The following is a 27,999-nucleotide window of genomic DNA, read 5'->3' on the forward strand; positions in this document are numbered from 1 at the left end:
TAGCTCTAGGACAGGAATCAGAATGCAAGAGCACAAAAGAAAGTTAATGGCAGAGTTTGTATTTCAAGGGCCATTGTCTCTTCATTTGCTTACCTCTATAATCTCATATATCCACCCTAAAAACTCAGCCACTTTGGTATAAACCCCTGGATGGTTTGGCTCAGCACAGCCTGTTCCCCAGCTAACAACACCAACCAGCCTCCAAACATTTTCATCCTGGCAAACCAGAGGACCTCCACTGTCCCCCTAAGAAAATGAAGATCCATTATTATTTCAATATCATATATTTGTGAAAAACATTCTACACGTGGCATGTATTTTGAGTAACATACATGGAGCTCACCTGACATGCATCTACTTTTCCCTCTGTATACCCTGCACAAAGCATTCGAGGAGTGATCTCTCCATTGTACATGCAAGAGCTATTGCATTTCTTTGTACTTATTAAAGGTACAGGTGCCTCTTTGAGAACCTCTGGTATATGAACTTCAAAAAAGAATGGACATAATTTACATTTACAAACAGTACAATGTCTTATGACAGCTTTTAAATCCTAAATCATAAAATGAACTTAAATAGTAAGTATTTATGTCAGGATTATGGGCTTGTTTTGGCCGCTAGAGGCCCTCATTGAGTTTCATTTGAAGAATAACAGTACCGTCATCTGGCTGTGTATATCCCCAACCAGAGATCCAGCACTGGGTCCCACCTGGGAGATCATGTTCATACTGCGGTAGACACACAGGTCTGATGGTGTCTAAATGTGTAAAGAAAGAAATAGCAGAAATGCCTAATGAGATACGTGACATACAGTGGCACACATACTATACATGTGATTAATAAAGTATCGGTCACCTGAGAAGTTCAAAGGAGTTCTTAATTTAACCAAAGCGATATCATTGTCATGAGTCCTGTGGTTGTAATTCTTGTTGTAGATGATCCTCTCCACAGCAAAGCCTTGGTATTCAGCCAGTTTAGCTGAATTACTGGTTATAATACCAGCATAAACCACCCAACTGGACACTTGAGGTAGCCTATAGCTTCAATAAGCAAATCAGACCATAAACACACTTAAAAGGTTAATTCACTCAAAAATGAAAATTCTGTCATCATTTACTCACCCTTATGTCGTTCCAAACCCGTAAAACTTTCATTCATATTCGGAACACAAATGAAGATATTTTTGATGAAATCTGGGGGATTTCTGTCCCTCCATTGACAGCCTACGCAACTACCCCTCTGGCGCTTCAAAAAGTTCATAAATAAAGAGATTGTAAAACTAATCCTTATGAATTGAGCAGTTTAGTCCAAATTATCTGAAGAGACATGATCGCTTTATGAACAGATTGAATTTACGCTTTTATTCACATAAACATTGATCAGCGAACATAAACAGAATCTCAACCGAACCTGCTTAACAGGCAGAAACAAACCTCATTGGTTCTTGCAGAAGCTCAAACGTGCTGCGTAACATGAGAATGAACCTCATTGGTTCTTGCACGTCAAGCCAACATGTTTGAGCTTCGTTTACCACAACTGATGTGTGAGTTGCTGAATGTTTATATGTGAATAAAAGCCTAAATTCAATCTGTTTATCATATAAAGTGATCGAGTCTCTTTAGAAAAATTGGACTTAACCACTCAATTCAAGAACTTTTTGATGCGTCAAAGTGGTAGTTGCACAGACTGTCAACGGAGGGACAGAAAGCACTCAAATTTCATCAAAAAGATCTTCATTTGTGTTCCGATGATGAACGAAAGTCTTATGGCTTTGGAACGACATGAGGGTGAGTAATTAATGACAGAATTTTCATTTTTGGGTGAACTATCCTTTAATTTGCTCATAATAAATTCCTTTGCAGAGCCCTACATGTAACTGTTAAAAAACTTTCCTGGCATTATGTATTATGTTGCAGTGCCTGTCATCTATTTAATCCTGTACCTTTTGTATTCACTGCACCACATTCCAACACTACTGTCAACAACTACATTGTTCCAGTGGGTGAGTCTCACAAAAAAACATGTCCTTTTGGGGTTTAAACATACTTAACCCAAATATTAAAACTTTTTTTGGTTTTGGGGTTCTTATTTAGGTTTATGACAGGCTTTGTGAGATTCACCAAAACAATCATGAATCATGTAAATTTATAATAAAATATTTATCCGTCCACATCATTATTAAAAAAAAAAAGTTCCCTTTAATCATCAATCAAAATAACTCTTGCAGCAACTTCTCTTCTCTGATGACGTTTACACTCATTAGTGCAGCAATAGTGACCAAAACAATCCAATCAATTCCCAATGGACAAAATCAAGTCCCATCCTAAATTCTTTTTTTGTTTTGTTCAAGAAGCCGTTTGACTTTGATATACCTCGTAATGGGGAAGAAAAGACTATTGCAACTTCCATTTAATGCAGATTTTAATGTAAATGTAGAATCTTACTTGTGGACACAATGAGCAGCTGTAACTATCCACTGGTGGGTGATGATGGATCCTCCACAGATGTGGCGGTTGCTGTAGTAGAGACTCACTTGCCAGGGCCATCTGCCCAGAGTGGCTTCCACTCCTCCAATAATCCTGGGTAACTTTGCTCTGGTCCCACACTCTATAATGAAACAAATTATGAGCAAACAGACTTAGACAGATAGCATATGTGGATAGGAAGTATTATTTCAGACTTATATATTAAGTTAAGACTCACCAAAACATTTTAATGCTATAACCTTTCCTGTACTACAGCTTCCTCTAGAGTAAAACAATAATAATAATAATTAAACTTATGACAGTTGTTGTTCTGGAAACTCATCCATTAAAATGATTTCTTGATCACCTGAAACGCCATAAACTCTCCAAATTGCTTTGGTGTTCTGAGGTGATTTGGACAAATCCATCTGTGTAGTTCGGCCCAATATCAGTCAGGTTCACCCCTTTGTGCTTCGATAATCTGAAAGAAGAGGTTGTTTGACAAAACTCAGATTGCCACACTTATTAAAATAAATGAATAAAACTCCATCAACATCATTTTCTAATTCTAATGTCATTCCAAATTTCTTGCTGTTCACTGTAGCCATCAGATCATGTTTACATTTATGCATATTAAAACAGTTGTATGCTCCACATTACAGAACTTTCATTGTGCTTTTTCATCCTTTTTGGAACACTTTTCACTTTCATTACATCAAAAAAATAGTAGGCCTTGGTTAAATTAGGATATTTATGTAACTTTTATAAAAATGCCTTAGAAAAAAAAACATTACTGGTGTGCATATTGAGACAAAACAATGCGGCACTGATAAATTTCAGTGAAAAGATATTTCAGTGCAAGTTGACTGCTCAAACATGCATTTAGTCAGAGGTTAGGTTTAAGCCTCGTATGTGGAACAGGGCAATTGTTTTCCAAAGAAGTAGTAAAGTCATACAGCTCTGGAGTGACATAAAGGTGAGCAAATGATGACGGAATTTTCATTTGCAGGTGAACTATCTCTTTAATATTCTTCGAAATGCCTGTACTCAGCACATGTCATGCTTTGAATTAGAACGGACTTCAAAGTACATTTCAACACTGCTGTCACTCTATGAATGGTTGACCTACAGAAAACAGCCACAGCTGGCACTCAAGTGAAAGGTGCTGAGAGCTGTAAGCGTGTGTGTGTGATTCAACTGTCAGCACGCTCACCTTAGATAGCCCAGCTGTCGACATACGAGCGTTCCCAGAGAAGAGTTCCACCTCTCGTAACATACGGGCAGCCACGTCTGTAGCTTCTCCAGCTGGATCTCCAGAAGAGAGTTCTCCACACTGATCCTGTAAAACACTGAGCCCCATTCAGTCAAAATCACTCCTAAAACAACAAACTGTAGCGCTGCGGATGGGACTGCTGTCATGAGATATGATGTTTTAATTGAATTTGTTTAAAGGATATATTTCAAATAAAAAGGATTGTGTTGAAATTGTTGTATTTTGTAACCTCGTTAAGGTGCATCAGGCTTGAACAGGTACATTTATATTAAATACAACAAAAGCACCAGAATTTACATAACCAAAATGAACACAAATATAATAAACAATTGAGCAGCATGCATGAGGATATTTATTTTCGATTCTTTTCTTCCCTCTCTCTAGCACTCCAGATACAAATAACCATCCACAGCAACACCAGCAGGGTTATTATAGTTAACTAAAACTAAACGTAAAACCATTAAAAAAAGATGTGTAATTGAAATAAAGGAACATTAACTAAAATAATAACGTTTTCTATTATAATAACGTTTTCTATTACAGCTAGTTGCTACAGCAACATTTTTCATTTACATTTACAACAAATTTACAACAAAAAACTTTTAATCCACAGCGTTACATGGCCGACTCGAAAGGGTGAATCATTTACATGAACTGTGATGAACATGAACTATTTTCACTAACATCAAAATATTCACTAAAATAAATTGTACTTTCCAACACTCACTACAGAGAGAGCAATTTAGGACTATCCATTGCTATTAATGGGAGAACCGTTTTAAGTTTTACCGTTTTACACCAATTTATGAAAGCATCAGACTTTTCAGGGCTTTCATATGAGGGAGTAGAGGTGAATTTAGGATGAACCAATTCACAAATGAATGAGACTTTGCATTGTTATATATGAGAGAAAGGAATGTTTAGCCATGTTTGACTATTCCATTAGCTCAGACATTAAAAACAGCAGTGTAACATTTTCTAAAAGCATACTGTAAAAGTTACACTGAACTATCACTCTAAAATTAACTCAAAGTTAGTAGCGTTGCTTCTTTCGGTTAGTTACAACACTAGTTGGATAGCCCACTTATTTTTCACTTCCTCTCCCTTTAGTGTGCTTCTCTTGTTTATGTGTTTGTTACAGCTTTCACAGTGCATTGTTTATGTCACTTTGTTTGTAATGCCAGTGAGTTTGAATGAATGCCCACTGTGCTGTTTACCTGCTGTGTCTCTGTTGTTGTCATAAAAAGCATGGGACAAATACCTTTCCTAGGGTCTGTCACAGAGATGTCCTCGGTTATGTTGCAGAAGGAAGTGTCTTTGGTGTCTCCCAGGCTTGCAGGGCTCTGAGCTGAATTAGGCCTTAAGAGAAATTTCACTGGACAAAGACATTAAATGTTCACTGCAGAAATATTTCATTTACCCCTGGTTTCACAATTAAGGCTTAAGCCAAGTTCCAGACTAAAATGCATTATTGAGCTGTTTTAACTGAAAGCAACTTGCAGTGACATATGTGACCCTGGACCACAGAACCTGTCACATGGGTCAATTTTTTTAAATTGAGATGTATATGTCACATGTAAGCTGAATAAATAAGCTTTCCATTGATGTATGGTTTGTTAGGATAGGACAATATTTGGCCGAGATACAACTATTGGAAAATCTGGATTCTGAGGGTGCAAAAAAATCAAAACATTGAGCAAATCGCCTTTAAAGTTGTCCATTTATATTCGCGATTGTGCTGCATCCACTCACAAAAATATTTTATATATTTACAGTAAGTAACTTACAAAATATCTTCATGGAACATGATCTTTACTCAATATCCTAATGATTTTTGGCATAAAGGAAAAATCTATAATTTTGACCCATACAATGGCTATTGCCACAAATATACCCGTGCGACTTGTGACTGGTTTTGTGATCCAGGGTCACATATCTTAAACTATGCCAGTGCCATTGTTTTGGAACTAAGGCCTAATTCTGGCTAAATCTAAGACTTGTCTGTGAAACCAGGCCTTGATTGCACAACATTTGAACAATGCTTTTGAATAATTTAACTTCTTACCTATGAACCAAACTCCAATGACAACACCTCCCAGCAGACACAGTACACACAGAGCTGCAAACACTCTCACCAGTTTATGGGCCGACACTTTGCCAGACACTGAATGAAATAATAGCCATAAATGCTCATATGATGTCCAAAAAGCAAATGGCAATACTGAAAACCATGCAGTTATATGATTTTATGAAGAGGTTTTTTTTATTTATTTTTTTTATAAATAAAGTAACAGATGCCTGTGTGTTAGTAACAGACTTGCCTGGATGGAGAAACCAGGTGGGATTATTCTGTCCTGTCTCAATCCTGTCCACCTGCAGATGCTCTGTATGAAAGGACTGACTGACCACCACAGGATTCTCAATCACTGCCACAGCATCTCTACTGAGACTCTGTAAGATATGATCAATCGCAGTGTCAATATACATACATACATACATATATATATACACATACATACGTCATGTCTTGTGAAAATAGATTTCAATAGATTTCTTTATGAATATACTGTGTACTTTATATAAACTATTTCAGAACCGTTTAAAGAATAAAATAAGCTGATTTTGTGATCTTATAATTAGAAGTGTTAGAAATACATTAGAAGGATGGCAAACGTTAGATGAGCATGTCAAATCGATCGTTTTCCTTTAAGTCATCCCGTGTTACGGAAAAAGATAGGAGCAGTAGCAATGCATTGATAACATTATAAAGTTTATAGTGTTTTTTCAGCTTATAGGCCTACAGTATTAATGAATCAACAACAAACACAATTTGTTTTTCTAGGTAGCAATATTGTAAATATAATCAGTAATGTTATTTGACACTATCCAACATCGCTAAATTAACTTAATTCACTAAAATAATACAGCTAGTTATTTTAAGTTAAACAGCAAACAAATTCATTTCTATATTTATATAATAAAATATTTTTTTTTTTATAAATTACAATAATACATTCTTTTCTTCATAAAATGCCGCATGTTTTCATAAAGCACCAAGGTTTTTTGCAATAATAATAAAATAAAATAAAAACATTTTAGAAAGACTTTCACCTTTAATATTGTAAAAAAAATCTAACAGATACTACACAATCTCATACTGACGCACCAAATGAACATCATCTTTCCAAATATAATAATAGAATAAAGATATGCCTGTGAATTTCAGTACACTGGGACTCACCATGTTTTGGTTGTTTGGATCCAGGGGTTTCCTGGCGGCAGCTGCTCGGACTCTCTCTCATCCACTCACCTCCATCACAGCAGAGATGCTACACACCAGCAGCTGTCTGACCATTGAGCAGAATGCAACTCTGGATTTTCACTTCACAAAGAGACAATGAGGTCAGCAGCGGAGCAAATAATGAACCCGTTGTTTTACCAAGGGGGTCATGGGGCCTATGACTGCCTGAACCAGCCAAACATCTCCAAAGATATCCCCCTTTCACTGATAGGATACAGGCTGCTTAGCACCTCCCTCACCTGTGCCAGCGGAGTGTCCACGGTGTCATAGACCTGATACTTCACCGCTTCTGGGGAAAGGGTTGTAATTACAATATGTTGAAAAGTCTCACTGTAGGAACTTCAGACAACAGTGCATATGCTGTATATCAGTGATCACCTGGGGGGAAAAGTCAAATTTGGTGTCTGATTTGGAGGTCTCAGTTATCAACATTAGGTTATAAATGTTCAACGGGAACAGTTTGAATGGCAAACATTACTGCCGTTATTTTGTCTAACACTTCGGTTGTGGAAGAATGCATTTATATCTTTCTCAATATGTTCAATAAACCTCTTCATAAAATGTCCTTAAGTTAGAAACAAACATAGCTCTTTATTCAGATGTTTGTTCAGACAAGATATTTTACATGTAATGTCACTTTCACAGCAGAAAAAAAGAATATGGACTGAGCAATCATTTTATCCTTCAGAAAAAAAAAACAATTTATTAAAAAAATAATCCTTTATACAAATTAAGCACACTTTTAGCAAGAGTTTCTGCAGATTTTCAAAGTTGGAAACCAAATGCAAAAAAATGTATGCAATATCTCATAATTTGGAAACAGCAAATATACATAGCAATAAAACCTTATTTTCTGACATGTGAGATGATCAGGGGTGCTGCATTTTTACATTTTTGACTTTTTTTCAAACCAGGGCTAAAGTATGGAAAGAGTTTCTCAGTAAAAAACTGACCAGTGAAAGAATAAATATGAGATCTGGACTCCACGTCATAAAAGGAAACCAGACCCTCCTCATAATCCACAAACACACCCACTACCTGAGGCTTCACTCTCAGAGACAGAGAGACAGCAGGAGATTCACAAGCCTGATAGTGATTCCGGTTCCTCAGAAATACAATCCAGTATCCATTCTCAGGAGCTGCTGGAATCATTCCCTTCCTGTTAATGGATTCTCTGGCCACTCCTAAATCCCAATCCATATTTCCCTTTACCTGCACCTCAAAATAAAATCTTCCTGAGCTGAACCCCTCTTTTCCCAGGACACAGGGACAACTGTCAAACCTCTTTGGGTTGTGTGGGAGTTCAAGCATAATGTCTCCATGCTTCACTTGTTTTCCATCATCAGACAGGATGAGAAATGGATAAGCTGTATCAGGATCCAGAGTCACATCCACTGAGAGAGAGATCAGATATGAATGCTATGATTTGGATGTGTATAATGTCAAAAAGAAAGTATTGTGTAGATTTTGGGACATGACTTTAAATTATGAATTTATTGTGTGACATGTGAACATGGACATCACAGATTACCTGTATATCGCTGCATCCTCTTCAGCACTGTAGACACAAAAAAACAATAAATCATGAGAGAAATTTTAATTATACATATTTGTATTTAATATATTTGTTCAGATCCTGTTCTCTGATGGATATGAAAATGGATTTTGAGACATTGTGAATTTTGTTTACATTGCATGCTTGATTATTGATCTCCTTCAACTGAAGATGCCCTATTTTTCTTATAAGAGCATTCCTGACAAGATTCTGTTACCAGTTTTGCTGAGTTTCTCATCTAGAGTCTCCTGCAGCTGAGTCAAAGCTTTCCTCAGATTCGTCTCACTCTCATGAGTGTCACTGATACTGATCTCAGTCCAGCTGCTGGTGTGTGCAGGTCTGCTCATCGACGGGTAAATCTACAGCAGGAGAGAGCAGAAATCTCTCAGCATGGGGAGTGTTGTGCTGTGACGTGAGCAGACAGAAGGATCTACACTGACCTGTAGGAGGTGCAGGTGATCCTCAGTGTGTAAGAGATGCTCCAGCTCAGTGTCTCTCCTCTTTAGCTCAGTGATCTCCTGCTCCAGCTTTTTAATAAACTCTTCAGTCTGCTTCTCTGCTGCTCTCTGCTTCTGCTCCATCATCTCCAGCAGCTCAGACTGACATCTCTCAATGGAGCGGATCAGATCGGTGAAGAGCTCAATACTCTCTGCTTTCTCTTTCTCTGATGTTTCCTGATAAATCAAGGAATAAATTATATTTTATAGCTACTTCAGCACCTTTTTTACAAAGCAAATTATAACATCATAATACACAGAATATTTAACTTCATCAATTTTATTTTCACAAATGCAATCTCTTTCAATTGTTTATTTCCAATGTCCCCTAGACAGCAATAAAAATAAAATAAAGACTTAAATAATTTGCTTCTCTAATATATTTTTCCTTAAAGGTGACATATTATGCCCCTTTTCACAAGATGTAATGTAAATCTATGGTGTCCCCACAATGTGTCTGTGAAATGTCAGCTCAAAATACCCCCCGGATCATTTATATAGCTTGTCAAAGTTGCCCCTTTTTGGGTGTGAGCACAAATGCGCCATTTTGGTGTGTCCCTTTAAATGCGAATGAGCTGCTGAACCCCACCCCCATTCAGAAGACGGACGATCCTTTACAGGAGCTAAATTCGGATGCAATAGCAAAACACACAAATAATCTCACTCATCCAAAATCTCAGAAATAACCAGTAGCGGAGTGCAGCCTTTACAGAAAGACTCAGGAAGAGGTTGCAACTTTTAGACGCACCAGGACGTTTCTGAATGCTTAGTTGATACATTTATGTAGTTGTTGTGGAGTTACATTGATTCATCTGTTTCTGGGGGATTTTCGTTGAAAATAAAATAAATCCACAGCTATCTTGTCTCATCTGAGGCTGGGACTGGGAGTGTTCTGTGCAGCAACGACAGAACAGTTTGTATGCTTTGCTCGAACTTTTGCCATTGGGTTAGAAGAACTGGTTACACTGTTGTCGCTTGCGTAAACCAAATGGTGGTGCGGTGGGTGAAAACGTGCAGATTAAGGGGCAGATTAATATTATAATAAGATCCCCTTCCTATGTCAGAATGAGAGCGAAATCTGAAGAAAGGCTTATCAAAATAAAGTTACTGGGTTGTCACTTTACTGGGTACACTTTTTTGGTAGTACCAGTTTGCAACAATTATTAGTTACATCATTGGATACAAGATACATCATTGGATCCATTAGCGCCTGCACTAAGCCATCCAGCTGATATCTCCAAATAAGCTCTAACTTTAATAATGTTGAACCAAGGGAAAAAAGGCTTCTGGGGGAGGTGTTTGGCTCGAGGTCATAGTGCAAAGGACCCTAGGTTGATTTTACTCTGAACTATCCCTTTAAACACGGGAAAAAGTTAGATTTTCATGATGTGCACCTTTAAAAAACACCCCAGTAATCTCACATTTATATCCTTTCAGAAAATATCTCAACAATGTCAACAATGCCAAGAAAACAAAGTCTGCATTAAAAAGTTAGAGATTTTTATATATGAACTCACTGGTTAACATTGGTTAATCTTGGATAACAAATTATCTTGGCTATCCACATTCATTGTACAGGTCAATATTCAGGTCACCAATGTTTTTGTTTTTATTTTTCTAAATAAATGTTAATTTATCCAAAAGAATTTCACAAAACACATCATGAGAATTTTTTTATTTTTTTATTAAAACATTCTGGTAAGTACTCACTTTTCTGAGTTCTTCTAAGTGTTTGAAGTCTTGAATCCTCTTCATTCTGTCCTGGATCATCTGCTGCATGTCAGTATGCATCTTCATCAGCTGAGACTACAGACAGAACAGAAAAACACAGACACTCGACAGATTTAACACCATCTAACACAAATGTCATGTTACAGTACATTGTGTATTTATGTTGTTACCTTCCTTTCTTTGCTCTCCTCCTCTATAGAAACAGTGTTGTGATTCCTGTGGTCTGTTACAGCACAGAGTAAACACACACATGTCTGATCATCTCTACAGAACAGCTCCAGAGGTTTATCATGTTTCTGACAGATATAGACCTCAAGATTCTCCACAGGATCGATCAGTTTGTGTTTCTTTAGCTTTGGGACTCTCTGATGAGGCTCCAGGTGAGTTTGACAGTAAGAGCTCTGACACACCAGGCACATCTTCAGAGCTTTCATCTTTATATCATCACAGATGTCACAGAGAACCTCAGATTTACTCTGGCCAGACTTTCCTTTAAAGAGCAGCACAACCTCTCTGAGTGCTGTGTTGATCTTGAGGTCGGGTCTTTTACTGAAATTTTCTTTACATAATGGACAGTTGTAGGTCTGACTGTTTTCCCAGCACTGGTTCAGGCAGCTCTTACAGAAGTTGTGTCCACATGGAGTGCTGACTGGATCAGTGAACGCATCCAGACAGATCGAGCACTGGAGCTCCTCTGCCAGAGGACCACTGGAGGATGACAGAGCTGGAGACGAAGATGAAAAACACCATTAAACACCAATTTTTTTTTACTGATTTATACATGAAAATGATTTGCAAAAACAAAAAATAAAAAATAAACTCATCAACAATCAACAATTAGCGATTAGCATTTCATTAAGGGAAGAATAAAGCATAGATCTGGTTCATTAGATGTGAGTTATTTTAATTACTGACTTGTTAGAGGTCTATCCAGACTCCTGGCCTCGCTTTGTTTTGGTGATGTTGGTAAAGCTTCTGCCATTGCCCTTTTCTACTTGTAAGCATGTGTAGGGCAAAATCACAACACACAACACACGATCAGCACTAAGTTTTATCTTATACAACAGTTTTAATATGAAGTTTAATATGTATCTTCTTTTTTAATGTAATAAGAATGTTCACCTTCAGATTTCACTTCTGTTTCTTCGACTGCAGACTGCAGAACATGTACTTCCTGGTTCCTTATTAGTCTTGACGAGACACGCCACTTTTCTTTACAACCAATGAAATGACACTCTCACTCTTAATACAATTCTAAATCATTTAAATTAAACAATCTATTTAATAATAATAATAATACTTAGCAAACTAGTTGTGTATTTGACTAATGCATAAACCTGGTTAATTATTCCATGAAGCAGATCTTTGAACAAGAAACTTTTTCAGTAAAATCTTAAATAGGTTACTACTATAACTTACCTATTAGTGAGTATCAGCTGTGGTGTGATCATAGATTATGTGAATAAATCGTCTGTTGTTAAAGAGTAAAATAGCTTTCAGGCTGTTGTCGATCAGTTTAGTTTCACTTTCACTAAAGCTCTCAACTCGATGATGTCATAGTCCCTCTCATCAATGTTAGATAGAAAAACCTTATAAGAAAAATATAAGTCCTTAAATTCAATTAAAAAGACATTTGGTGTGCATAACTTTTTTTGACATGATTATATGACTCACCACAAGTGTGTCGTAGATCACTGCATTGATGGCTTTTCAGTAGCGCCACTTGGACACACAAAAACAAACATAGACAAAGCGACCCGTAGCAGGCATACGATTCACGAACAAATAACTAGGCTATATTCTTTAAACGAATATTGAATTTGTGAGTTTTAATGGTTTGATATATATCTTGAATTAATAAAACTGTCTAAAATTCATCAGAGCAGTGTCTGCAGCAACATATATCTTTATCAAACGATATGAGTTTCACTACATCAGTGTAAGATATCTTATTTCATGTCATGTCACAGGCCATTAGAATACTTAACTCTCATTAACAATGCACAGATATGCTGGCTGATGGACTGCCGATATGTGCACAAACTGACTGAATCACATTTGCTATTATTCCTTTGAGCAACAATTCAGTGCCTTCACCAATGAGCACCTTTCACCATCCACTGGTGCATGTTTACATTAATGTCTACATCAATGTTATATCCAGTGCCTGTTGACATGAAATGTTACATTGAGAAATACACTTACAGTGTAACTATGTGCAATTACACTTGACTTAGGGCTACACTGTAAAAAATAAAAACAGAAAATGTACTGGTAATTTAATTCAAAATACAGGTAAAACACCTGTTACAAAAAAAAACGATACAGAAAATACCTTCAAATTTATACAGTACATTGTGCCCTATTTTTACAGACCTTTTTCTTTTTTTTACAGTGTACTATGTGCACTACACCAATGTATAGTATATAGTTTCAGTATATATTCAGTTTTGACTGTTGTATATGTTGATATGTTATTTTATCTGTCAATGGTATATTACGTTCACTTGTTGTTCTGCTCGTACTAATTTTATGTTGCAAGAAAGTTGCCTTAATTCTGAATTACAGTATTGTTTATGTCATGTACAGAGATCGCACGACAATGGAGAATTGAACAAAAACAGTTTATTCAAAAATCCAACAATATAGCACACAGGAGAAAGCTTAATAAAACAACCGTGTATAACCTAGATGACAATCAGTAACCAAGGAAACTAACTAGGGATGGGAAGATGAAAAAAAAAAAAGAGAGAAAAAAAAAAAAAGAACATACGCGTAACAGATGCTTAAGCGCTTAATAATTTGGGTCAAGCGTTTATGATACTTTATCAATTTTATTATGTTGTTGATTAAAGAAAAACAAAGTGCTAAAACTATTTACATAGGCATACAGATGCATCAGATAGAAGCAGATGGCTTGAGCAAAAATTTCTGACCACTCTGATTTCTTGTTATTGCAAATTATAAAAACTGAAAAGCAGGTTTTTAAAGGGGTGGTTGATTATGATTTCACCTTTCCAACTTTAGTTAGTGTAATGTTGCTGTTTGAGCTTAAAAAACATCTGCAAAGTTACAATGCTCAAAGTTCAAAGCAAAGGGAGATATTTGCTTTTAAAGAAATCGTTTTTTAAGGACTACAACAAACGGCTGGTAGGGACTACATGACATTCCTCCCGGGTTAGTGACATCACCAACCCTAAAATTTACATAAACCCCGCCCCCGGAACAAGATTTATAGATTATCAAGACAGAATATGCTAATCAATGACTAGAAGATAACTACACATAAGCAAATTCATCAACTAACCACTCAAAAACGTCCTGTTGCATTCTACATGTTGTCACTTCTTCTTGAGTCTCTCCATCATTGTCAGAGTTCGGTTTGAACATAAAAGGCTAAAAGTTTTTGAAATTTTCAGTGCATGTCTGTGTGATTGCAAGCTGTTGTAGCTCCGCCCTCTGTGCTGGGAGCAGCAGCTCATTTGCATTTAAAGGAACAGACACAAAACGGTGTGTTTTTGCTAACCCTCAAAAAGTGGGTGAAAAAGTAACAATTTTAACATGCTATATAAAAATATCTGTGGGGTATTTTGAGCTAAAACTTCACACACTCTGGGGACATCAGAGACTTATTTTACATCTTGTGAAAAGGGCATTATACCACCCCTTTAAAAGGAACATGCCGAGTTTTTGGGACTTTAGCCTATTCACCATATTCCCCAGAGTTAGATAAGTCCATACATTCCCTTCTCATCTCCGTGCGTGCTGTAACTCTGTCTGACGCGCCCATCGCTACTTAGCACAAATACTGAAGGTAAACGGCTCCATCTAGCCTACTGCTCCCAATAAGTGACAAAATAACGCCAACATTTTCCTATTTACATGTTGTGATTTGTATAGTCACAGCGTGTACAAATAACAAAGTCACATGAGACACAGCCATCTTCAAACCATATACATACTGGGAACTCTCAGAAGGCGAAGCACTGCTACATGGGCGGAGTGATTTGCTCGCAGTGATTTGCTCGCTCAGAGTTGGAGAGCTTTATAATGGCAGTGAATAGCTGTATGTCTTTGGAAGTGCATCAAAGCACATCTATTCATGATTAAAGTGCTCCACGCATCTCCGGGGGGTTAATAAAGGCCTTCTGAAGTGAAGCGATGCGTTCGTGTAAGAAAAATATCCATATTTAAAACTTAGGATGACAAAAACACCTATGATGGCTTCAGTGTGAGTAAAACATGGGCTAACTTTCATTTTTGGGTGAACTATCCCTTTAAGCCCCGTCCAGACTGTTAGTTCAAATCGGCAAACAACGCCTGAATGATGCTTTCAGTCCAAATCCGATTTTTGTGCATATCCGAATGAAATCCAGTCAGATTTAGCAAATGTGAACGAGAAAAAAAAAAACACACACAAAAAAAAACACATGAAATGCAATTTTTACAAATCCGCTTTGAGCTACATTTATATGTGGTTTGAAATCCTATTCAAATCGCATGGATTTTTCGTGGTTTATGTAACTTTCTCATGCCACGTAGCCTAGAAATCATAAATATCAGACGTTGTTATAGGAAACGTACTGAAAGTCGCTGCAGAAACAAGGTTGTGTCGTTGCAAAGTGCTGGACGAGCAGAAAATGACAATATATAAAGGAGACATGTTTTGAAAACAACGGCGGAGACGATAGCACGGAATAAAGCCACGCTCCCAGCCTCCTATGTTTCTGCCACTGCTACAGAAGATGCATTGTCATGTTGTAACACATTGTTATGTTGTAAATAAGACAACATCTGTATTGCAAACCCCTCCATGCTGCGGTTGTTGTTTTTGGCGTATAGCTATCCTACACCTGTCAACGCAACGTCATAGAAACCAATTCAGAAATCAATGAGCGGCATGGGAGACAATAATTTTAGATTGGATACACAAATAATCGGATTTGTACTGACAGTGTTACCATAGCCTTATTTTATATTTTGGATGTAAATTAATTCACTGATCTGATGATCAGCGGTGCTACATTTCTACCTTCTTTTTTGATATTAGGGCTAAAGTATGGAAAAAGTTTCTCATAGAAAGACTGACCAGTAAAAGAATAAATTTGAGATCTGGACTCTACGTCATAAAAGGAAACCAGACCCTCCTCATAATCCACAAACACACCCACTACCTGAGGCTTCACTCTCAGAGACAGAGAGACAGGAGTAGACTCTAATGCAAGATACTGGTTCTCATTACTTAGGACTACAATCCAGTATCCATTCTCAGGAGCTGCTGTGATCATTCCCTTCCTGTTAATGGATTCCCTGGCCACTCCTAAATCCCAATCAGTCTTTCCCTTTACCTGCACCTCAAAATAAAATCTCCCTGAGCTGAATCCTTCTTTTGCCAGGACACAGGGACAATAATCAAACCTCTTTGGATTGTCTGGGAGTTCAAGCTCAATGTCTCTATATTCCACTTGTTTTCTGTCATCAGACAGGAAGAGATGCGGATGAGCTGTATCAGGATCCAGAGTCACATCCACTGAAAGAGAGATCAGATTTGTATCATAACTTACAACATTTTTGTGTGTTTTATATAAAAATATTATACAGACTTTGTCATATGAATTTCAACAAACAGTAAATATAAACAGAACATAGAACTAAGCACATGTGTTTTACACTTTAAAATGATTCCTTTTCTTTATTTTGAACAATATAATTTGTCATTGACCCTTGTACCTGCATATTGCTGCTTTGTCTTCTGAACTGTGGAGACAAACAACAGTAAAAGATTACAGTATGAGGCAGTATATGGTAGACTTGTAGGTTTAGGATGAAAATAATGTTGTGTACAACACCATAAATATTAACTTACTAATAACTGAAAAACTCAAAGATAAACTATGTCACATAATAAAGCCTATACTGCAGAATGCTATTAAAAGATTCTCTGAAACTAGGCCACTTTAGGGTACATTGCATGTTGCCGACTATTGACCTTTTTAATGTACAGGTGCACTGCATATAAATTAATTATTTACATAACATATTTAACATAATTTCTGTAAAAAGAAAATATAGCATTATGTAAAGGTATTGATATTCCCCTACCAGTGTTTTTGAGTTTCTCATCTATTCCACAACCAGTTTTGCTGAGTTTCTCATCTATTCCACTACTAGTTTTGCTGAGTTTCTCTTCTAGAGTCTCCTGCAGCTGAATCAAAGCTTTCCTCAGATTCGTCCCACTCTCATGAGTGTCACTGATACTGATCTCAGTCCAGCTGCTGGTGTGTGCAGGTCTGCTCATCGACGGGTAAATCTACAGCAGGAGAGAGCAGAAATCTCTCAGCATGGGGAGTGTTGTGCTGTGACGTGAGCAGACAGAAGGATCTACACTGACCTGTAGGAGGTGCAGGTGATCCTCAGTGTGTGAGAGATGCTCCAGCTCAGTGTCTCTCCTCTTTAGCTCAGTGATCTCCTGCTCCAGCTCTTTAATAAACTCTTCAGTCTGCTTCTCTGCTGCTCTCTGCTTCTGCTCCATCATCTCAAGCAGCTCAGACTGACATCTCTCAATGGAGCGGATCAGATCGGTGAAGAGCTCAATATTCTCTGCTTTCTCTTTCTCTGATGTTTCCTGATAAATCAATAACCAAACACTATTTGTTATATTCTATATTTTCAAAAATAGCTCACCCAAAAATGTCAATTAAGTCATCATCATGTACTGTAAGTAGTCAGATGATTGGGGCATTATTTCAAGTTTTCCAAGGACATGCATGAGTGAGAAGAAACATACCAAAACTTTTAATGGGATTTTAAAATTTTAACTTGATTTCATTCTGTTCCTCACAAAAAGCTATTGTATGACTTAAGACTTGAAAAAAGTGCATAGCCTATGGATCACTTTTATAAATAAAAAAATTAGTAGCCTACTTTTGGAGGTTTACAGCCCCAATTTTCTGATATTTTTGCTGTTTGGAAAAGAGCAGATGATGAAAAAATAAAATGACAAAATTTAGCACCTTTACCAAAGGTGAATCATTTAACAATCTAGACTCACTTTTCTGAGTTCTTCTAAGTGTTTGAGGTCTTGAATCCTCTTCATTCTCTCCTGGATCATCTGCTTCACGTCTGCCTGTATCTTCATCAGCTGAGGCTACAGACAGAACAGAACAAACAGACAGACAGACAGACAGACAGACAATGAACACCATCTAACTCAAATGTATTGTACTAGATTTACAACCTGGTCATGTATAAAATATATGTGTATAAAATTCACTGCAGGGTACAGCAGAAATCAACACTATTGTGCAAACTCATTCCTTTCGTTTAATGATTACACAAAGACAAGCAATAAAGACATAGCTACTACTACACACGCTGAGGCACAACAATACTATCATGACCTCAAATTACCTTGACCTTTACTATAGTGCATGATTTGTAAGCTAACACATCTTAACATTTGCAAAACATAACATACAACACTATAGTTATGTCGAGTAATCGAGTTTAGTCTTGTAAAACAGTTTACTCAGCATGAGCTCTAAGTGTGCTAGAAGCAGCTGTACATGTCTTTTGTTGTTGTTTATTCAATCTCACATGTGCTTTAGCTCGATAGAACATTAACTTTAAAAATGTATTGTTTATCGACATTCAACTGACATTTTTTTCGACGGTCTATGCAATACACGTCCCTTATCTCAGGGAACCGAGGTTACGTTAGTAACCGAGTCGTTCCCTTTCAAACGGTCACTTCATATTGCATCTGTTAGACGCGATGGGGTGTTCAAGCAGAACGACATGTTCTATGGCCCCATCCTGGGACACTTGGACAAGGGCCTCGAGGGCAGTAGGGGTAGGGCTAATGGGGCAATCTTGCCCTGATGAGAGTTAAGAGATTAGTCAGAACCTCCAAGAGTAGTGGGCCAGGCTATTTCAGAGGCCAGCTCCAACTATACAGAGAGGATATGTGCCTGTAGCGCAAGGACTTTCAGGTTATAAAATCTTGCGAAGGTGGACGGCGAGCCAGCTGCCGCACATATATCACCAATAAATACCCCACTGGAGCGAGAAAGGAGTTATCTACGAAGTCCGAAGATCGTCACTGAAGGAGATTCAATCCTAATCATATGCCGAAATGAGCTGCTTTTATAAGCCCTTTTGGTGGCTCTGCGCTCGGTTCTGCGCACCGATTGGCTCGCGCAGTTACGCTGCTCCGCTATAGGTTCGTGCAGTTTCCACTGACCAGCCAATCGGAGAAAAGGGAATTTTTAGCAGATGTCTACGTCTAGCAGATGTAAGTGACCGTTCGAAAGGGAACGCCACAATCACGTTCTGTTTAGGAGAAAATTGAACTCGCTTTTAGCGCCTCCCATTGGACGTTGCACTGCAAAACTGACGCGTCACCTGCAAGATGCAAAGACGTGATTTTATTTTCCAAAATCATATGGTAACTTTGTTGTTACCTTCCTCTCTCTACTCTCCTCCTCTATAGAAACAGTGTTGTGAGTCTTGTGGTCTGTCATAGTGCATTGGAAACACACACATGTCTGATCATCTCTACAGAACAGCTCCAGAGGTTTATCATGTTTCTGACAGATATAGACTTCAAGATTCTCCACAGGATCGATCAGTTTGTGTTTCTTTAGCTTTGGGACTCTCTGATGAGGCTCCAGGTGAGTTTGACAGTAAGAGCTCTGACACACCAGGCACATCTTCAGAGCTTTCATCTTTATATCATCACAGATGTCACAGAGAACCTCAGATTTACTCTGGCCAGACTTTCCTTTATAGAGCAGCACAACCTCTCTGAGTGCTGTGTTGATCTTGAGGTCGTGTCTTTTACTGAAATTTTCTTTACATAATGGACAGTTGTAGGTCTGACTGATGTCCCAGCACTGGTTCAGGCAGCTCTTACAGAAGTTGTGTCCACATGGAGTGCTGACTGGATCAGTGAACGCATCCAGACAGATCGAGCACTTGAGCTCGGATGACAGAGCTGAAGATGGGAAAACACCATTTATCATATAGAACTGATTTATAAATTTCAAAGTAAATCAACAATCAGCAATTAGTATTTTATGTAAAAAGAATAAAGCCTATATCAATGTCATCTAATGTGCTTTTATAACACTTTTCACATTGTTATTGTTCTTTCTCTCATTCTTTCCTTAGTTTACTGACATAATGGAGGTGCATCCAGACTCCCTCTCCTGGTCCTAGTTGGTTTTGGTGATGATGATGAAGATTCTGCCATCACTCTTTCCCTCTTTAAGTTTATTCACTGCAAACACAAAACACATCTCATTTCACACCATGAAATGACAAGTTCATGTGAAACTGGTTTGATTCATCTGTTAGCCGTTAAACATGTTCAGGTACAAAGTACACACGAGTACAAAGTACACATATTTATGTTACCACATAAAGGACTAGTTTTCAGAGTGTTGACTGAAATTGATCTTAAACCTGTTCATACAAAAGTTTACAGATTATTGCATACGGGGGAGGGGGGGTATCAAGTAACAAAACCACAAAATGAATATCAGATCATTGAAAAATATTACAAAAAGACTTTTCACTCAAAACAGTTGTAACTAAGACCACATGGAAAGTAAAGTTTTACCTTCAGCTTTCAGTTTGTCTGCAGTTCATTTACTTTCTGTTTCTGACGTGTGACACAATTTCAGATCACATCAAACTTTGATTCGCAATCCATCAAATGACATTCTCTTAATAAAATGTTTATATCATTTCAGTGAAGCAAACCCAAAAATACTGAGCATTTGATTAACACTTAAACCTGCTTTTACCCAACTTTACTGCAGTTAAATATGGCAAATAGAGACGGACCAATAAATTGTTCAGTAAAATATCTTTAATATTTCCATCACTTACCTGTGTATGAGTTTTCAGCGGTGCATTTCTGCCCTATTCGGACGGGATTAAATGTACAATGGTAGATGGAGTAATGTAATTTTACCACAGGACGTCTGTAATATTAATGGCCAATATGCACAGGATATCTCAGTAAAAGTAGCAGAAGTGGGAGGCGTAACTCAATTTGCGCATTACCCGTTTATGGCAAGCCATTTTAACTTTTATTCATTTCCAGGATATGAATCGTTGATATCAACAATTCAGTTTTCACAAGTTAAAATTATAGTTATTGATATCAGGAATTAGATTTCTACTAGTAACAATGGCAATTTTTGATTTCAGAAATTACCTTTCCACTAGTAACAATGCCAAATCTTGATATCCACAATTAAATTTTCACTAGTTAAAATTATAATTCTTGGTTATCAACAATTGAATTTCAACTAGTAAAAACTATAATTCTTGATATCTGTAACTGTAATTGTTTTTTCACTAGTGAAATGTCACCGTAGGCTGCCATTCAAAATGATTTCTTACTAGTTGAAATTCCAATTTCACATATCAAAAATACAATTCTTACTAGTAAACACCTTTATTTTTGATATCAATAATACAATTGTCACTAGTTGAAATGTCTGTTTTTGATATCAACAATTGAATTGTTAGTAATATGTTTACTATGTTCATTTTTTAGATCAATAATTCCATTTTCACTAGTGACAATGTTAATTTCTGATATCATGAAGTGATTGTTACTATAAGAAAGCCATTTTAGATATCTGAAATTATACTGATATCAGAAATACATTTTCAGATATCAAAAATGTACATTTTTACTAGTAGCAATTTAATTGTTGATATCTAGAATAGACTTTTTTACTAGTAACCACGTAACTCTTGATATCAACATATATATTGTCGTATATACTGTATAATTAACTTATAGGATCATTTATTTAAAAACTGTGGAAAAAAATCTGAATTTTTTTTTTCTGAAATCACAAACTCCACCTCTTCGGGCTTGTGGTAAATATTGACACAAAATCATAAATGTATGCATACTTCAAAACTATAATCATCATAAATTCACTGGAAACAGACCGTATACAATCCAGGCTAATTTAATCTTATTTCATCAAGTTGGGATGCAATTATCTTCATCTTGTATATTGCATGGGACAGATATTATAGAAATTGTGATGCATGTATGTCCTGAATCTAAATATTACATATAGCCTACTGTAGTTATATTTCCTCCAACAAAACATGTTATACTGTTTCAGTGCTCTCCAGCAATGAAGTCAAATTTGAAGTCTGTCTCACTCTGAATTTTCCACAGTTTTCTAAAAGATGCTTAAAGCAATATACAAATCATCAAAAAATAAAATAAAAAATAAAATAAAATCACGTTTAGTTAAATATTACTGATAGTTTTATGTCTGACACCTGTAAAAGAATATATTTTATGTCCTTCCTGTTACATTGAATAAACTCCTGGAACTTAGTCACTGTACACAACAACTGTTTTTAATAGACATCCAATCTTTTGAGTTATAATTTAACTTTGCTGTCAATCATTGAAAATGTCTTTCCAAAGTGTCTTTCCAAACCAATTCCTGGTGAAAAGAACAGGGAAGACAGCAAAACCCTTTGAACAGACTGAATCGATATCATAGTCTTGTTTTATATGTGCTATTTATTATTTATAAAATGTCCTTCCTGTATGTGATGGTTCCTTCATCAGTTATAGAAATAAGCACAGGACTTTATTCAGGCTTAACATGTCATTTAAATTTCACAGCGACAGGAGAAAGAAAATGGTTTGACGAATGTTTTAACATTCAGAAAAACAATTTAAAAAAGTAAAAACTGGAATAAAAAAAGACTTTACATGTCTCATCATTTAATAACAGCAGGTATTCATAGAACTAAAAATATATTATTTTGTATGTTATTGGTGTCAATTTATTCAATGTATCTGACATGTGAGATGATCAGTGGTGCTGTATTTTTACCTTCTTCATTATTACAAGGGCAAAAGTATGGAAAGAGTTTCTCAGTGAAAGACTGACCTGTGAAAGAATAAATATGAGATCTGGACATCACGTCATAAAAGGAAACCAGACCCTCCTCATAATCCACAAACACACCCACTACCTGAGGCTTCACTCTCAGAGACAGAGAGACAGGAGTAGACTCATAAGCCTGATAGTGATCCTCAGTCCTCAGAACTACAGTCCAGTATCCATCCTCAGGACTCAATGTAATCATTCCCTTCCTGTTAATGGATTCCCTGGCCACTCCTAAATCCCACTCAGTCTTTCCCTTTACCTGCACCTCAAAATAAAATCTCCCTGAGCTGAATCCTTCTTTTGCCAAAACACAGCAACAATAATCAAACCTCTTTGGGTTGTGTGGGAGTTCAAGCTCAATGTCTCTATATTCCACTTGTTTTCCATCATCAGACAGGATGAGTTTTGGATGAGATGTGTCAGGATCTAGAGTCACATCCACTAAAAGAGATCATATAAATCACAACTTCACAAGAAAACAGTTTTCATGTCTTTAATTTTGTTTAGACTTTGGTATATAAATTTAAACTCTCATTTTATGACAATTTGAACAGAAATCACAAATTTACCTGCATGTTGCTGCATCCTCTTCAGCACTGTGGAGACAAAAGACAATAAAGGATTATGACACAAGAACATTGTGGGAGTTCAATTGTTTTACAAGTAAAATAATGATAATATATAATACTATATAATACAAATATTATTATAAGTTTAGATATGTTAAAGAATTAAGAATAAGAAAAGTGTGTAGGACAGTCAAAGTCATATTGATCCGAATTAAGCTATGTACGTCACAATAAGGTCTGACATTCTGTTACCAGTTTTGCTGAGTTTCTCTTCTAGAGTCTCCTGCAGCTGAATCAAAGCTTTCCTCAGATTCGTCCCACTCTCATGAGTGTCACTGATACTGATCTCAGTCCAGCTGCTGGTGTGTGCAGGTCTGCTCATCGACGGGTAAATCTACAGCAGGAGAGAGCAGAAATCTCTCAGCATGGGGAGTGTTGTGCTGTGACGTGAGCAGACAGAAGGATCTACACTGACCTGTAGGAGGCGCAGGTGATCCTCAGTGTGTGAGAGATGCTCCAGCTCAGTGTCTCTCCTCTTTAGCTCAGTGATCTCCTGCTCCAGCTCTTTAATAAACTCTTCAGTCTGCTTCTCTGCTGCTCTCTGCTTCTGCTCCATCATCTCCAGCAGCTCAGACTGACATCTCTCAATGGAGCGGATCAGATCGGTGAAGAGCTCAATATTCTCTGCTTTCTCTTTCTCTGATGTTTCCTGAGACATCAACGAACAAACTTTCAGGTTTTATTTTTAATGTGTTTTTACTCTTGTCCTTAACACAACTCCATAAACCCTCCTGCAATGAGGAAAGTAATGGATCTTCTCGGTGAGCCGAGCCTCGAGTGGCCCACAGGAATCCCTATATTTGAAACAATGAAATCCAAAACTCTGGGCACAACTAACTCATGTTAGTTGGTCTTGGTTTATGTGATGCATGAAATAGGCATATTTAGTAGCCACGTGCTTCTATATATGTCATAAAGTCTGCATTGTTGACTATGAAAGGGCATCACCTGAGCAGTAATATTTTCCTGAACTCACTTTTTTGAGTTTTGCTGAGCGTTTGAGGTCTTGCATCCTCTTCATTCTGTCCTGGATCATCTGCTGCACATCTGATTGTATCTTCATCAGCTGAGGCTACAGATTCAAATCAATTCTATCATTGAACATTGAATTTATATATCAGACCTGACAGATATTTATTTGTTTATTGTTTGAATACAGTTAAAGCATGTGCCCTACCCTTCTCTCTCTACTCTCCTCCTCTAAAGCAACAGTGTTGTGATTCCTGTGGTCTGTCACAGCACAGAGGAAACACACACATGTCTGATCATCTCTACAGAACAGCTCCAGAGGTTTATCATGTTTCTGACAGATATGGTCCACAAGATTCTCCACAGGATCGATCAGTTTGTGTTTCTTTAGCTTTGGGACTCTCTGATGAGGCTCCAGGTGAGTTTGACAGTAAGAGCTCTGACACACCAGGCACATCTTCAGAGCTTTCATCTTTATATCATCACAGATGTCACAGAGAACCTCAGATTTACTCTGGCCAGACTTTTCCTTAATGAGCAGCACAACCTCTCTGAGTGCTGTGTTGATCTTGAGGTCGGGTCTTCTTCTGAAAGTTTCTTTACATAATGGACATTTGCAGGTCTGACTTTTGTCCCAGCTCTGGTTCAGGCAGCTCTTACAGAAGTTGTGTCCACATGGAGTGCTAACTGGATCAGTGAACACATCCAGACAGATCGAGCACTGGAGCTCCTCGGCTAGAGGACCACTGGATGATGACAGAGCTGGAGACGAAGATGAAAAACACCATTAAACACCAACATTTAGATCTGATTTGTACATGAAAATGATTTGCAAAAAAATAACAACTAGATCTGGTCCATTAGATGTTAGAGTTCTTATCAGTCGGTCACGTTCAGCGTTAACGTCAGTGACTTATGAATTGGGATCCCTATAGAAAGACGGACAACTGCTGCCCCTTCCAGCACCCTGAGCAAGCCATCAGGTCGCCTTGCACCTGGGGATGGAAGTGGGACAGGGCAGTGCACAGAGAATGTCATTCACTTACTGTATGTTCCATTCACCCTGAACAGTGAGACTAGGATAACACTGGAAAAGCATGGCTTTTCCAACTGAAAAGGAACGCTACGGAAACCACATCCTGCTCGTAGGGAGGTAACATGTGGAGTTACACATATGTACACATGACAGTCAGGCCAGTGCAACATATGGAAGATCTCAGCGGGGACTCACCCAGCGAGCAAACCCCCACTGTCATCCTCAGATCACCCTGTGTATTAACTGATGTGGCATTGTGCGCATCAAGGCCAGATCGGGGAATAGCAGAGGAGACGCCACCTGTTTCCAGGCATCTTGATCTCAACATCGTGATGATCGTCTTCCCGCAGTGGGTGCATGACTCATCAGCGAACGCCACTTCAGCATGCTTACGGCCCAGACATGTGAGGCAGACATCGTGGCTGTCAGACGGGGAAACGACCGAATCCAGAAACACACATCTTTAAAAGATGCAACGTCACACCCGTGTTTACTCTTTTAGGGAAACTGCTCTTTAGATTTTGAAGAGCCAAGGGGAACAGCCACTGCTACAGACTGTGCACTCTCAGCAACCACGACCTCCACTGGAACGCGCCGACACACCAACAGCGGAACAGGAACAGTCTCTCGTTCTGATACTCTCTCGAGCGATGATTGAAGAGCAGAGTGAAAACCAGGTCTGCTCGACTCCGAAGCGAAAGCTTATTGTGAGTATTTGCACGTTGCCTTATATGCCCGGAAGCGGAGGAGCGGCTTGCAATGCAAATCTCACTCGCCAATGTGCATTGGCTTGCTCACTTACCAGTTGAAGGTAATTGGGCTCTCAGGCAAGATCCCAATTCGACAGTCATGTTCAATGTGACTGACTGATAGGGAACACCATTTATCGCCTACATTTAAAAATGATGTATACATAAACTGGAATATTAGTAAGTCAAGAAAAACTCTCTCATAAGCAATCAGCTATAATGTTACATGTTAGAAAGAATGAAACCTATATCAGTATCACTTTGCTTTGTTCTTTCTTTGTTTCAATTACTGAATTGCTGGAGGTTCTTCCATACTTTCTCTCTTGTCCTCACTTTGTTTTCGTGATGTTGATGAAGCCATTGCTCGTCCCCTCTTTAAACCTGTTCAGGAGAAATTCACCACAGCACATTTCTCATTAGTTGCATGAAATAAGACCGGTGTCTAGTTTAAAGGTGAATTATGTAATACTGGCCATGTTAAAATACTTTTACATATCTAATAATGTGTGAAGATGGAGTCTACCAGCCTGACACAACTCTGACACAACCAGTTCTGCAGTTTTGGGGTGTGACGATCTGGGCCAATTGAGAAAAAGTTCAAGAAACCAGTCTGAAAACATAATTTGTGCAATTATAATTGTTGCCACTAGAGGCAAAGAAATTACAAGCTTCACCTTAAAGGGATACTCCACTTTTTTCGGAAATATGCTCATTTTACATCTCCCCCAGAGTTAAACAGTTGAGTTTTACCGTTTTAGAATCCATTCAGCCGAACTCCGGGTCTGACGGTACCACTTTTAGCATAGCTTAGCACAGATCATTGATTCTGATTTTTGATTTTCATTGATTTTTCATTTTCCGTCGATCTTAGTACACGGTTTAACTACAGAAGAGTCAAGTTTTAAATAGGAAAAATTTTGAAACTCTTTGGTCATTTTGAAAGAAATGCTACTGGACTCATCACAATCAATGATCTATGCTAAGCTATGCTAAAAGTGGTACCGTCAGACCCGGAGTTCGGCTGAATGGATTCGAAAACGGTAAAACTCAACTGTTTAACTCTGGGGGAGTTGTAAAATGAGCTTATTTCCGAAAAAAGTGGAGTATCCCTTTAAAGTCTAAAAAAAATTGAATCACAAAAGTGTCTGAAAACACTAAGATCAGATCAGAATAATAAATACTCAAATACTCAGATCAGAATCACAAACCTGGATTTGTTTAACCATTTATTGTCATCAAATATTTTAAGTATTTATTTACAGATCAAACAGGCAAAGACTAAATAATATAGGTCCCCTGTTTAAAAAAAAAAAGAAAAAAGAAAAAAAATCTAAACCAGTCTAAGTTGGTTTACTGGTCTAAACTGGTCTCCCAGCCTGGCAAGGTTGGGCTGTTTCTGGTTTTGGAGGGGTCTGAGCACAATTCTGCCAGCCAGGTTGGTAGACCAGCTAGACCAGGAAGCCAGTCTACCAAGCAAGTTGTGTATTTGGCTTTTGCAAAAACCTGGTTTTGCCCAACTTATTCCAGTTACTTACACAGACCACTAACATTTAAAACCTGTTTAGTAAAATCTCTTACAGTACATCACTTACCTGTGAGTGAATATCAGCTGTGGCTTTAGATCACCTGAAGATTATCATCTTATAGCTTCTGTGTAACAAGAAAATTCTGCAGTTTTCAGAGTGATAGTCATCAGTTTTGTTTCTCTTTCACTGCAAGGATTCACTCACCAGCAGTGATGTCAAAGCTCCTCCCAAATTGGAAGGCAACAGAATTCCTCTACATTCTGTTGTGAAGGAAACTGACAGTACGTGTTGACATTAAACTTTCCTAATAGAATAGTAAT

General features: G+C 37.7%; 2 protein-coding genes across 2 annotated transcripts; both read right to left on the minus strand.

Annotated features, from left to right (window-relative positions):
* tmprss5 (transmembrane serine protease 5) lies at nt 1-8,026 on the minus strand. Its single transcript, XM_084418341.1, has 12 exons — nt 6,980-8,026; nt 6,060-6,189; nt 5,804-5,902; nt 5,000-5,113; nt 3,679-3,814; nt 2,833-2,946; nt 2,704-2,747; nt 2,445-2,607; nt 856-1,040; nt 659-757; nt 344-486; nt 1-246 (listed from the first exon to the last, which is right to left on the minus strand). Exons 1-12 carry the CDS (start codon nt 6,980-6,982, stop codon nt 82-84), a joined length of 1,395 nt encoding a protein of 464 aa, XP_084274467.1. The 5' UTR covers nt 6,983-8,026; the 3' UTR covers nt 1-81.
* LOC311297337 (uncharacterized protein) lies at nt 7,721-27,881 on the minus strand. The gene is made up of 22 exons (XM_084419586.1): nt 27,746-27,881; nt 26,469-26,763; nt 24,577-25,130; nt 24,376-24,471; nt 23,815-24,048; nt 23,592-23,733; nt 23,340-23,366; nt 22,669-23,211; nt 20,003-20,101; nt 19,285-19,817; nt 17,874-17,969; nt 17,214-17,447; nt 16,925-17,132; nt 16,553-16,579; nt 15,823-16,352; nt 11,738-11,813; nt 10,993-11,546; nt 10,802-10,897; nt 9,035-9,268; nt 8,812-8,953; nt 8,571-8,597; nt 7,721-8,433 (listed from the first exon to the last, which is right to left on the minus strand). The coding sequence occupies exons 2-22, from the start codon at nt 26,512-26,514 to the stop codon at nt 7,886-7,888; spliced, it is 5,046 nt and encodes a 1,681-aa protein (XP_084275712.1). The 5' UTR covers nt 26,515-26,763; nt 27,746-27,881; the 3' UTR covers nt 7,721-7,885.
* Between the last annotated feature and the right edge of the window lie 118 nt (nt 27,882-27,999).

Source organism: Rutilus rutilus (genome assembly GCF_951802725.1).
Source record: "Rutilus rutilus genome assembly, chromosome: 9".
NCBI classification, from domain to species: domain Eukaryota; kingdom Metazoa; phylum Chordata; class Actinopteri; order Cypriniformes; family Leuciscidae; genus Rutilus; species Rutilus rutilus.